Genomic DNA, 14,345 nt, shown 5'->3' with positions numbered 1-14,345 from the left:
AGGCAGTGGGATAGATAAGAATGTACTAAATTAGTTGGGTAATAGTCAGGAACAAGTAGTAGCAAATGAGTATCCTTTTGTTTGGTTGCCAATTACCAATGGAGTGCCACAAGATTGAAAGTGCTATTTTGAAAACATGACTTTGAGAAAGAATTTTGATCCAAGTATCAAACTGAAACCAATGACAAATGATAAATACTTCATAGAATCCCTACAGTGAGGAAACCGACCATTAGGCCCAACAAGTCTACACCAACCCTCTGAAGAGTAACCCACCCAGACCCATTTCCCTACCGTATTACTGTACATTTACCCCTGACTACCTAGCCTACACCTCACTGAACACTGTGGGTAATTTATCATGGCGAATTCACCTAACCTTCATATCTTTGAATTGTGGGAGGAAACCGGAGTACCTGTAGGAAACCTACGCAGACATGGGGAGAATGTGCAAACTCCATGCAGACATTTGCCCAAGATGGGAATAGAACCAGTGTCCCCGGTGCTGTGAAGCAGCAGTGCTAACCATTGCCCCAACGTGCCGCCCTCTATTTACAAGGAATCTTGTCTCTCTTGGGTGGAGAAATGGTGAACGGTTTAATGCAGAAAAATGCAAGATTTGTTGGGATGTTAACATGCATTGCATGTTAAATAGGAATATATTTTGAAATATTGAGTGAGATGAAGGTCTTGAGATTCACTAAAATCTTACAGTACAATGCACAAATGATGTGTTTGAATCCATAGCAAAATAAATACAGACAGTTTGTTTTAAACTATTTGTGCCAGGTTATCCCTACCTGGTTATATGACATTTGAAGTACTGAAACCACTTTCTCACTGTTTCACAGGGTTATTTAATTCCTGGAGAAGGTGGGGGAAGGATTCAGATCATCCCTGAATGACCTGTCTCTGTTGAAATGAGAGGATAGGATAAAAGTGTTAGAAAGATTTGGACTTTTTAAAATTTTAAGCTAAACAGAATTTCAATGCAATGGAATTATAATTGCAGAAACAGCAAAAGAATATCAGAATGCAGGAGAATGCACTTTATTTTTACTAAAACAATCAGAGGTGATGAAATAAGAAAAAAAAGGATCATTTTGTCAGTTTATTGTCAGTAAAGCATTCAAAGTTATTAGAAATGCATGGAGGGAATGTTGAATTAATGAACTGAAAGTCTTGCCATGACCTGTTACTATGTTCTAGTATATCTGTCGGAGATTTATCAACAGATCCCATAATAGGTTCTTCTGGTATATTAGTATATCTGTCATAAAATGTAGTAAATTTATTGCCAATTTCACGAAGTTGTAAATGCTTATTCCACTCCATAGAAATGAACTCAGCTTGATCCACGTCAATGAGCACAGACAGAGGACAACCAGTTTAAGTTCTGTGGGAAGTCTGATGAGTACTTCAACAATCCCACCGGTATGTTTTATACTCTATAATGTCTCTTCTAGTTTTCTTTTGCCTTAGTAGCACACAATGATATTGCCTTTCAGGCTTCAAAGCACAACATTTTCCAGCTTAGTCAGTAGATTATACGTGACTTACTAACTTCCATTCTGTACTCGCCATCTCTGAGAGGAACCTGATGACTTGGCTACCATTTATCACTAGTGCCCTTTGCTACTTGTTTCTTAAATGGGTAGATCACTCCAAAACGTTTTGTATATGAGCTCCATATTGCATACCGTTTAGAAGTTGCCTATTGACTGAATCCTACTAAATAGAAATGGACATTAGTTGTAATAATGTATAGTTTAAGCTTTTTTAATCCTATGTTTGCTTATATATTTTTCCATTATAACTTCCTAAATTGGTTGAATATTGAAGGATATTAGGTTTATCTTGCTATGCTAACACTACAGTGTCATCATTAACAGGGGTGTGTGTATTCCAGTGTGTACAGCTTGTACAATTACTGTATTTGTAAGCAAGTTTTATTAACATTTCTGTCAACTGTCCATAAATAGCAACTGCATCCACTCCTGTGTAATTTTGGTGGCCTGAGTGTCTGAAACAAAGAGTATACACAGCAGATGTAGTAGGAGCAGGTCTGAACCTCATGGAGTTATATGAATAACCAGGATACCTTTTGGAGAGACAAGATATTCCTTTGGCTATGATCCTGAGACAGGTTTGGTGAAGTCAGGTTTGCTTTGGGATCACTAAGTGAAGGCATTAGTTTGTCTGAAAGATGTATATGGCCATGGAACTATGAAACCCATTTGAACTGTCAAATGTGTCAAGAGTAAGTCGAAGAGAAGCTGTCAAGGTGTTTAAAAATCCTGCTACATTGATTTGCTTTCAGTTTAATTTGAGATTGCTTGCTATTTTAGGATGTCATCAAACGGAAAGTTAAACAACAATTATCCAAACAGCAGAAGACAGTAATCAGAAGACGTTTACAGAAGGGAGAGGCCAACATCTACACCAAACAGCGACGAGAAAACATGCAGACTATTAAATGGAGTGCTGAAGCAGCAAGCTTTTGGGGTTAAAAGGAGCTTATTAAAATTCAAAAATTGCAAGAAGTTCCAATCAAGTGAATACAATGTAAATGTAAAAATTAATTTGTGGTGATTTCTGTATATTTCAATTGTTAACAGTTCCTATATAAAAGCACATTATCATATAAAAGTGTTTTTATTCAATTTTTAAAACAACTGTTAAAGAGAACATCTAAATTTAGAATTTGAGACTAATTTTAAAGATTTGCATTCACATCCATTTATCTGATCTTGGATATCCATTATCACAAATGTCAATCCCACAGATATTTTGCAGCTAGTTTAATCTCATGTTTAACTGCAGAGTGAAAGTCCTATTAGTGTAGTATTTCTGAATTGAAAATTCTTTGCCACTACTCACAGTTACAAACTTGTGTTTTCATTTCCAACAACACAATGTCTTTCGTTTGTGAAAATGTAACAATTGCTGAATTAAGAAAGTTCTGAGTGGTCGGTCTACATGTCGTATAAACTGGGGTGATATTTTTCAGGCTGATCTTCGCAGTCAAGAGACTAGAGACAGTTATCCCATTAGTCTAGTCTAGGCTGATTTGATACCAAGTTTCAGATGTGAATGGATGGTTTTTTAAATCTGCTTCAGTTCACATGTTTAACATATCTGCGGACAGCACTTTGGGGAATTGCATTGCCTTTTAATTCAAATGTCAATACATTGAATACCACCCAAGTTCCATTTATTGCCCATCCCTAGTTGTCCTTAAAGTGATGGTGAGTTAAGCATCCAAAGTATATGGCTTTCATTTTATTGTTGAATGCCAATCTAGTTCCATAAACTGTAACTCCTCTCTCAACAGAGCTAAGATGGGGCTTGAAAATAATCAGGTAAGAATGCTAGCTTAGGAATTAGACAGGGTACATTTTAGGTGCCTATCCACTGGAAAGCAAAGTGAAAGGCACTTGAAGCATTTCACACTGTAAGTAAGTTAATAAGCATTGTCATCTTTAGTGTACATAGCTGAAAAGGGCCAGATTAAGTAAACAATTTAGGATGAGTTTGTTGTTGAATGCACAGCATGTTGCTTCGAGATACATAGGTTTATTTATCTGTTAGGTTTGCATTAGGCCCAAATTTGAAAATGATGTTGTTCATTGATTGTTGTGTTAATCTCCCAGGGTGCACATCTCCCTCCATTTGCTCCTTTTTTTTTCTCTTCCTCCTTTGTTATAATTTCCTTTGCAGGCTTGCAGTTGTGGAATGTAAAATTCACCATCTGACTCTCAAAATCTTCTGAAGTCATCATATCAGAGTCAACATTTTCCGTTTCTCTATCTACTCTTGCTGCCAGACCTGCTGAGTTTCTACAGTGTGTACTGTGTCTGTTAAACATAACATGGTAATGGTCTTTGTTACTTGTTAATTACCTCTAGTTTCATTAAATCGGATAGCAAATTTTGGCAACAGCACCTGCACCCTTGGTTCTTCAACACTCTTCATTTACCATCAACTGCAAATCTTAGCCAACATTATGTTTCACTTCTTCTTTTGCATTCTTTTCATATTTCTTTAAGTGTCAGCCATGGCTCAGGTGTAACTGTCACCTGAGTTACAAGGTTCCGGGTTCATATGCCACCCCAAAATATCAGCACACAAAACAAAATCAAGGCTGGCAATAGTGCGGCATACTGTCAGAGAATACTTTCAGATGGAGCATTAAACCAAGGCCAATCTGTCCTGGATGAATGTAAGTAAAGAGATACAGACTCCTGTTCGAGGGACAGATACTTAAACCCCCACCATGGCAGATTGTGAAATTTTAATTTCAGTTGGCATAGGTACGGTATCCAAACATGTTGACTAATATCTGCTATGGAAAGAAATCTGACTTCAATACCTGTCTGCCCTATATATGACTCCAGGCCCGCAGCAATATGTTAACTCTTATCTGCCTCTGAATCTGCCAAAGGTAATTAAGGACGGGCAATTAATATCCCAGACATCTACACTCAACATTTTAAGAATGTTTTATTTTAAATTGCTTTGTCACTACCTTGAAGCAGAGCAGAGGAGCTTTGACTAATATTTACCCTTCAATGAACATTACAGAAACAGCTATCTAATCATTATCACATTGCCCATGGGAGTTTGATGTGTGTAATTTGGCTGACGTACTACTTACTTTGCATTATATTACAACAGTGACTACACTCAAAAATTATTTAATTGGCTGTAAAACCATGACTTCTATTTCATGTTGATCAGCATCTTAAAACAAATGTATTTTAACTTCTCCATAATACACTACTGTTATTGTTCTGCTGTTTCAGTTTCAAGCACTCAATATTCTAAGCTAAATGATTACCATTTGCAACTTCATTATAACCCTGATCAATTTTGAAGATGGAGAACAGCAAAATATAAGGACAACAGCCAAATGCCAGTAGTAACATGTTAGGACTTGTACAAAAGTTGGAACACACGTAGATCAGAATTGGATCTTCCATCACTGTCTGTTTCTGAATGTTTGGTTGGTTAAGTAATGTTATGGTTAACAAGTCTTTATAGTTGGGCCACATTCTATTGAACTCCGCTCGCTGCACCAACTTGGTGTAATACTATTTTAATAATGTTCTGTGACATTGAAGTTATTCTTCCACTTCACCTTTACATTCTGTATGGAGTAATTTGTATTTTACCAGTACACACCTCAACTATAATAAGAAAAAGTACTGCCAAGAACATTCTTGTCTTTTTCTGAATTTCTGTTTTTTGTACACGAGAACAACTTAACTGTGTGAAATTTTAGAGCCATATTTTTCCCATAAACAGTTGCCTCTCCCTTCATATCTTTCCATATTTTGAATGTAAATGACTGTCCATTTCCACGTTTCTAATTATGCATACATCTGTATGATGAGAAGGAATTTTAAATGCTTTGTTCTTGTGCTTTGTCTTTTAACTAACCACTCATAAACATGCATTTGCAGAGCTGAGAAGTTTTACTACAATGACAGTCATTACAATTCTGTAATTGACTGAGCAAAAGTTTGGCTTAAGGTCTTTTTGTTAGGGGTTACTGTTTAGGCTATGGATTGGGAGTTGGTTAGCTCAGTTGGTTGAACAGCTGATTTTGATCAAGCGTAACATCAACTGCATAGGTTCAATTCTTGCATCAGCTGAGTCACCATGAAGGATTCTCCTAACCTCATGAGGTGTGGTGACCCTCTGGTTAAACCACCATTGGTTATTTTGTTCTATGATTTAACAGGACTATGCTGGCTTTATCTTTTAACTGCTTAGGACAGAATCTGTTCTGTATTGCTAATTGCCTTTGAGAAGCTGCTGGTCAGTCAGTACAGAACAGATGTCTTTCATGGACTACAAGTGACTTTTGGGAAAAAAAAATATGGACAAGAAGTTTAACCTAAAAGGGTTTGCATAATCACTTGACTGGATTGAAATAAGATTGTGTAATAATAATGAACAAGCATTGCTTTGGGACAGTGGTAGTGTCCCTACATCTGAGCTAGAAGGCCCAGGTTCAAGTCCCAGCTGTTCTAGAAGTATGTCATGATACATCATAGCAGGTTGATTAAAGGTATCTGAAATCTGGATTGATACTAGTGAAACACTGCAGATGTGCTTCATCTATTTATAAAAAGTAAATTGAGACAACAGCCATTCACAAACAAGGATGTCAGCAAACTTTGTCACTGCTGAAGAAACAAGTTAACAACCAAATAACAAGGACTCGGCTTTTGCTTACATCTCAAGGGCTCTTAGAACTTTAAACTGCAATTGACCTTACTTTACTATTTATAGTAGACATCATTCTGCACTTTTTTTTTTCCTCCCTCTACATTAAAACGTAATACTTTTTGTGTGTGTGTGTGTTTGATATTTTTTTCCCACAGATTTAAAACAAAATTGCCGCCTTTCACTCAAGAAAACTAATTCAGCCGGTTCATTCTGATTCATCTAATTGTTTCAATTGAATTAGCTGCATACTAAATAGAAAAATAAAGTATTTGTTTCAACTGTCCAAAAGGGACTTAAAAAGAGAGAAGGTAATTGTGCTTTCTCACTTGATCATATTAATCTGGTGTAGGTACACCTATGGTGCTGTTAGGGAGATAATTCTTGCCAACATTGAAGGTGTTCTGACATGGTGCCAAGTCAGAAAGGTGTATGTCTTGGAGGGGGTCTTGCAGCTGGTAGTCCCATAAATGTACTTTCTTGTCTTTCTAGGTTGTAGAGGTCACAGGTTTGGAAAGTACTGTTAAAGGAGCCTTGCTACAGTGTATCTTGTATTACACTAAATCTTCCTGCCAGGGTACATTAGTAGTGGAATGGTGCTGATCAAATCAGTTGCTTTGTACTGGCTGGTATTGAGCTATTGAATGTTCTTCAAGCAGTGCTCATCCAGTCAATTAGAGAGTATCCCATTACACTACTGACTTGCCTTGTAGATCCTGAACAGCTTTTCAGGAGTCAGGAGGTGAACTGCTTCTTATAGAAGTCCCTGTTTCTGAGGTGTTCTTGTAGCCATAGTATTGAAACGTCTGGTTCAGTGCAGTTCTTGTCAATGGTAACCTCCAGGATTTTGATAGTGGGGTGTTGATGATGATGATGCCATTAAATGTCAGGAGAGATGGTTAGACTATCTTTTGTTGGAAATTGGCACTTGTATGGCATGAATAGTACTTGCCACTTATCAGGTCTAATTTTGCTACTAATAAACAGCTCATATTCGCTTACCATTTCCTTCCAATAGCCTTTGAAGTTATTTTTTTTTAAAAAAAGATGTGACAAGGCCAAAATCTATTTGCCTTTGAACTGAGTTGGTTACTGGTTCATTCAGAGCTCAGCTAAGAGGTACAAGTAGACCAGTTAAGTTTGGCAGATTTCACCCCATAAGGGATATTAATGGATTTTTACAGCAATTAATGATGATTTTATGGTTACCAATATTAAGACTAACCAGATTTTTATCAATTGAATTTAAATTTCACCAAATACCATGGTGAGATTTTTGACTTGATTTATTTTTGCCACATACATTGATTATACAGTGTAAGTATTGTTTTGCATGCTAACCAAGCAAATAATACCTTACATAAGTACTTCAGGGCAGTAGAACAAAATGCAGAATGTAGTATTACAGCTACAGAGAAGGTGCAGAGAAAGATGAACTTTCCTATATGAATGGTCTGTTCAAATGTCTGTTAACAGCAGGGAAGAAGCTGTTCTTGAAATAGTTGGTATGTATTTTCAAATTTTTATATCTTCTGCCCAATGGGAGAGAGTATATCTGGGGGTGGGAGGGGTCTTTGAAACTGTTCAGTGTTTTCCCAAGGCAGCGGGAAGTATAGATGGAGTCAATAGATAGAAGGCTGGTTTGCATGATGGATTGGGCTGCATTCACAACTCTTAGTAATTTCTTGGGCAGAGCAGTTGCCGTATCAAGCTATGAAGTATCCAGACAAGATGCTTTCTATGGTGCATCAATAAAAATTGGAAAGAATCTTTGTAGGTGTTGGTCAACATGGATGGACTTGGACAGATTATTGGTGATATTTGCTCCTAGGAATTTGACGCTCTTGACCATTTCTACATCTCTACAACATTGATGCAGACGGGCATGTACTCCAATCTGCTTTGTTACAACATTTAGTTAAACCTTCCTGCTTAATTTAAACCAGCAACACAAAAGATTTATCCCATGCAGTAATTGTGAAAATTTAAGAGGCCATGAAATTTCTATTGCTTTTAATTTACTCAACCACCAGTCACTGAAATTAAACAAATTGCCTCACCTATGTTTTATTTAAAGATCTGGGACACTAACCTGCAAGCGTTTAAATTTGCTGGGATTTTCCATACCCTCAAATCTATTCAAATCTGTCTAAATCAGTTCAAATCCTGGCGATGAGCCCCCAAACTGTTACGACATGGGGTAAACCCCGCTGCTTAATTTAAACCAGCAACACAGAAAGGATTTGTCCTGTACAGTAATATGTGAAAGTTCAAGAAGCCAAGAACTACTTAAAGTAAAAATTTGACAACTTCATTTCTTAAAGTATAACTGAGAATACTACTACTCCTTCCTCTAACCTATCTTTTACTTTCCCCTCTACAATACTGGTCGGATAAAAATCCCAATTTAGATTTACAAAGCAAAACTACTCTCCAAACCAAGCAACTTTTGGTTCTCTGTATTCCTGTCGTCTTGGGGATTCTGCTTCACAGGTTACAGATCGATAAAGGTACCTTTTTAAGAGAGCTATTTTTGGACAGTCTTTACAGGCTGGTGGCTTGGAAGTTCTCCTCCCAACTGTTCAATTTTCCATTGTGTTATACCCCCAAAACATTGGATTGTGTCATTGGCTTTTAAGGTTGAATTTAGTATATTGACAAATTTGATTACAATTTGGTATTTTTCAGGGTATAATTTAAACGGCATGGCCTAATTCAAATCTGTTTTGTTTCCAGGCAAACCAGTTAATCTAGCTTTTGACCAAGTGTTAAATTGTTACCTTATTGAGAGCACTTGGTGCTGTCACATGGTTCTGCTAACTTCTAAGTCTCTTAAAGATACATTATACCCACATCTTCATAACAGCTTGCTGAAGTCAATGACTAGATTCTTCATTTTGCTGATGTTGATGGTGAGATTGTCTTTACACCATGCTGCTAGGTATTTAATATCTTTCCTGTACTCTGTTTCATTGTTGTTTAAGATCTGACCTACAACCATGATGTCAGCAAACATGTAAATTGAGTTGGGGCAGAATTTAGCCAGAGAGTCGTGAGTGTGTAAGGAGTATAGTAGGGGTTTGAGTACACAGTCTTGAAAGGCATTAGTGTTCAGGATTATTGTGGAGGAGGTGTTGTTTATTCTTACTGATTGTGTTCTATGGTTAGGAAATTGAGGATCCAGTTACAGAGAGAGGAGCCAAAATCTAGGTCTCTGAGTTTGGAGATGAGTTTGGAATTATGATGTTGAAGGCGGAGCTGTAGTCAATAAGTAGGAGCCTGACATGGATATCCTTGTTATCTAGATATTTCAGGAATGAATGTAGGGCCAGGGAGATGGGTTCTACTGTGGACCTGTTGTGACAGCACAGGAATTGCAAAGAATCATGGTGATTTGGTAGGCTGGGAGTTGGTGTGAGCCATGACTAGCCTCTGGAAGCACTTCATAATTATGGAGGTCAGAGCCAGGCAGTAGTCATTAAGGCATGCTGCCTGATATTTTTTGCCACTAGGATGATGGTGGTCTTCTTGAGGCAGGTGGGGACTTCAGATCATAGTAAGGAGATGTTAAAGCTGTCAGTGAATACTCCCACTAGCTGGTCTGCACAGGGTCTGAGTGTGCAGCTGGGACTCCATCCAGACCAGTCACTTTCCATGGGTGACCTTGGGTGTAGGTGTATCCAAGGCTGTTGGGACAGGTGATATCGTTTCACTGATCTTCTGTTCAGAAGTGAGCGTAACATACATTGAACCCATCAGGTAGGGATGTATTATTGACTGTGTATCAGTTTGAGTTCACTTTGTAGCCCATTATGTTGCGTAAGCCTTGCCCCAAATGACAGGTATCCTTGTGGTTAGCCTGGGTTCTCATCCTCACTTTGGTGCTCTGGTGGCCTTGCGAAATTCATACCTAGATTTTCTGTATAGGTCAGGATTGCCCAACTTGAATGCCTCAGACTTGGACTTCAGTAGGGAGTCGATCTCCTGGTTCATCAAAGGTTTCTGGATTAATGTCTTTGGCAAGCAGTCTTCTACACACTTACTAAAGAAGTCTTTAATAGTAGTGGCATACTGATTTAGATGACCTACTGGATTTCTTGAAATTAAAGTTAGTGGAATGTTCCAATCAGTCCCATAGAAGCCTCAAATCAATACTGTGCTACTTCCTGTATTAGGTCTTCCTGCTTCAGTTTCTGGTTATAAGCCTGGAGGAGGAGCACAGCGTTGCGATCTGATTTTCCAAAATGCAGGTGGGGAATAGAGTTGTAGGCATCACTGATTGTCGTACAGTAATGGTCAAGGATGTTCGGATCTCTGGGAAGAGATTGTTGACTTTACACCATGCCACTAAACTCCCTTTCCTTTACTCTGTCTCATTATAGAACCCTTGCCCCAATAGCATTAATCTGGGCTTCTGGATTACTAGTCCACTGATAATACCACTACACCAGCATCTCCCCTCCCACACTTGAGGAAGACAATTAACCAACTCATAAGTATGATTAACAATACTCCCATTACAACAGCTTCCTGGCTGTCCAGACACTATATTACTGTCTTTGCTAAGTAAGTATTAAGAAACAAAATTATTTTGACAAACCTATACGTGATTCCTTAAATACTCTCTTCACTGGCATCCTAGTTTTGATGAATACCAGCTGATCTCAAATACACCCAGCTATAGCCTATATTGCTACTGTATTCTGGATTATGTCTTGTTCATCTATAATCACCTTCCATCAACCTGTATTTAAAATCTTCATCTTTATCTTCAAATCCTTCTATGGCTTTGACCCATTTATTTCTGTTACTTTCCTCCATCCCATATCCTCTACATGAGACTTATTTCCTGCAGTTTTGGCCTTTTTATATTTGGTCTTAAAACGCATTCTCCCCGTGTCTGTGATGGTTTCCTCCGGGTGCTCCGGTTTACAGATTACATTACAGTGTGAAAACAGGCCCTTCGGCCCAACACATCCACACTGACCCACCGAAGCGCAACCCACCCATACCCCTACATTTACCCCTTACCTAACACTATGGGCAATTTAGCATAGCCAGTTCACCTGACCTGCACATCTTTGGACTCTGGGAGGAAACCGGAGCACCTGGAGGAAACCCACGCAGACATGGGGAGAACGTGCAAACTCCCCACAGTCAGTCGCCTGAGGCAGGAATTGAACCCGGGTCTCTGGCGCAGTGAGCAGCAGTGCTAACCACTGCCACCATGCCTGTGGGTTTCCTCCCACAGTCCAAAAATGTGCAGGTTAGGTGAATTGGCCATGCTAAATTGCCCGTAGTGTTAGGTGAAGGGGTAAATGTAGAGGAATGGGTCTGGGTAGGTTGCTCTTCGGAGGGTTGGTGTGGACTTGTTGGGCTGAAGGGTCTGTTTCCACACTGTAAATAATTTAATCTAAAAAGAAATCTAACGTCAACCTTCTGGAAATGATTTTGTTGCTCGAATCAAAACTGTATCCTAACTGTTCAACATCTGTTACTTTGTTTGATGTTCCCTACATTAAAGGCAAATACAAATTGTTATTACTTAGCAGAGGGAGACTAGTAAAAGCAGGAAATGTGTGATCACAAACAAATCTGCAAAACTAGGTCACTCATATCAGTCATGGTGCATCACTAATGATAATAGAGATATGCCTAATGGGCTGAATTCTACTGTAGAAGTATTGATAAAAGTATTCAATTTTCTTCAAATATGATCGTTGGACAATATGGAACATTCACTAGTCAATCTGGTTCATAATTATTACATCTACTGAAGTGTACACAAACAACATTTCCTGGACTATACACTTTACTCGCACAGAAGAAATCTCACACCCATACATTGCACACACATACTATCAACAAATTATTTTTTAAGACTTTAGTTATTGCATCTAAACACGTCATAATAATCAAACTTTGAATCATAACATGTGATTCTATATTCTGTCCTTCACACACAACTTATTTTAGATCTAGGTTGTATCCACGAGTTACAGTGTAATAATTATTTCAAATAAAGTTTAAATCATGCTAGGATTACTTAAATTAACTGAAATACCATGTCATTTTAAAAATTATTTTACTGTTTTATATTGTACAAACATTTTCTAAAAGCACAAGGAATCAGAAAAAAAACCTGGAATTCAGAAAATAATGATTCTTGGTCCCCTTACCATCTAAAGGGCAATATTAGATTACAAATAATTTACTTATGTATATAAAGCACGAACACAAGGGTAATTAAGGGATAAATAATGTTGCAAGATCGTAGAGAATTAGAAAATAAATGACATGCTAAATTAACCCTTCAAATCAATCTGTAGAAGAGAAGACTAGAAAGTTCCAAACCCAATCAAAATTACTTGGGAACCTATACCAAATGCACAATTCAATAAAGCATATGCTATATAAAAGTTCAAAGCATTAAAGGCTGACAGAGTAACTTCAGGATTGTCAAGGAAATAAGTAAGGAAATAAGCAAGGTTCTGTGGCTGATATTTTCAGGAGCTTAAGAAATATTGTTGTCTTTCCTAACTTTGAAATGTGCTTACATAATCCTGACTTTAAAGTAAATGACAGGACATGATTCAAGGAGTGACTTACTCATTAGTTTTAACATGAACAGAAGAATAATTCTGCCATTCTACTTTACAGGATTATATTAATGCTCATTTAGTGTAGCAAATGCCAAAAGCTAAACACACAGGCAATATGTGGTTGCCTGTTCAAAACCAAATCCCCTAATGCTTGTTTCAACCTTTTGGTTTCAGCTTCAGCAGTAGCAGACACTTTAAAGATCAATGATTCCTTGAACAGAACGCACTGAAGAATCTTGAGATAGAGGCTGTGCAGGAACAGAAGGTAAGGACTCCCCGAATGTCACAAATAATACCATTCTTCATTTTTAATGTTTTATCTCTGTATTCAGTACCCTTAAGGTTTTCTCCTCCTTACTCCAGCAGAACACAAAATATCTTGCCTTGTAAACTTTGTTTCAATGTCTGATTTATTGTCAGCAATGAAAAATATGGACTCCAGCGGTTCAAGAAGGCAGTTCATCACCACCTTCTCAAGGACAATAAATGCTGTCCCAGCCAACAATGCCAACATCCCACAAGTGCATAAAAAGTAGCTTCTTCTTGAGCTTTTATAATGACCAAGAGACAAAGATGTAATAGAATTCAATAACTGATTTCAACCCCACACCTAATTCTCCCATTCATAAATACATTTACTTCAGGAGAGTTATGTAATGGGGTAGCAGAAGGGAGATTCTAGTGAGTTATGAAATTTAATCAAGGAGAAGCAATGGCTTTGGAGGAGGTTTTTCCGGTTGTTAGTTGGGGTGTGGTGGATCAATTTGAGGGCACCTTCTCCTAAAAGTAGGGGCAAAATCACCACTCCTGCCAAATCCTGCCAGCTGGTGCTTTAAACCAAGGGTGGCCAGAACTCAGGCGAGAGTAGAGGTTGTGAAGTTGAATCCTTCTTGGTTACCTCAGCTATTGTGTGAATTGAATCCACACTCTCATTATCACCCTGTATTGCAAACCAGCTATCCAGCTGGTGAGCTAACTAACTGAGCCACTGTTTGGAAACATCACCTAATCCCCCTAGAATATTTGAGAGTACACGAGAAAACTTCAAATTTTGCAGTCTTTATGCAAACAAACATGATATTACAGATATTGGAAGAAGTTCATAAAGATATTATTTGAAATTCTCATTGGATTTGAACATTTGTATGGATTTTAGGGCATAAAAGCAAAGAGGCTTTTATCTATTATTTAGGTCAAATTTATAATTTAGTTTGAGCAACCCAATAGTGCAGAACATCAAAACCAGAAGATATAGTTGATGACACAAGGAATGACAAGCTTTAGTTGTAAAGACTGATGAGAGAAAATGAAACCAGTTTCATCAGAACCACTTTTAAAATGGTTGAGAGGCAGTCTGACAAAGATGTTTAAAATAACAAGGAATTTTAGTAACAGAAATCACCATGAACTATTTCCATTTATAGAGTCAGAAACTAGACGACATAATTTTAAGATCATAACCAAAAAGGAGGGTGGGATTGAGCAGCAATTGTTAGGGTATGAGACTGC

The 14,345-nt window shown here is 37.8% G+C and overlaps 1 protein-coding gene across 2 annotated transcripts in view; it reads left to right on the top strand.

The window, feature by feature from the left end:
- riok2 (RIO kinase 2 (yeast)) overlaps positions 1 to 2,649 on the top strand; it is a 33,815-nt gene extending 31,166 nt beyond the window's left edge. For both annotated transcript variants that reach the window (XM_072583469.1, XM_072583460.1), the window contains 2 exons: positions 1,338 to 1,434; positions 2,349 to 2,649. In XM_072583469.1, the coding sequence (XP_072439570.1) occupies positions 1,338 to 1,434; positions 2,349 to 2,510 (259 nt within the window). In that variant the 3' untranslated portion in view covers positions 2,511 to 2,649. The remainder of the gene's footprint in view (positions 1 to 1,337; positions 1,435 to 2,348) is intronic.
- Positions 2,650 to 14,345: the final 11,696 nt, after the last annotated feature.

The sequence above is a fragment of the Chiloscyllium punctatum genome, chromosome 2 (genome assembly GCF_047496795.1).
Source record: "Chiloscyllium punctatum isolate Juve2018m chromosome 2, sChiPun1.3, whole genome shotgun sequence".
NCBI classification, from domain to species: Eukaryota; Metazoa; Chordata; class Chondrichthyes; order Orectolobiformes; family Hemiscylliidae; genus Chiloscyllium; species Chiloscyllium punctatum.
Note: the sequence above shows the minus strand (reverse complement) of the source record. Positions and strands in the feature narration are given on the sequence as shown.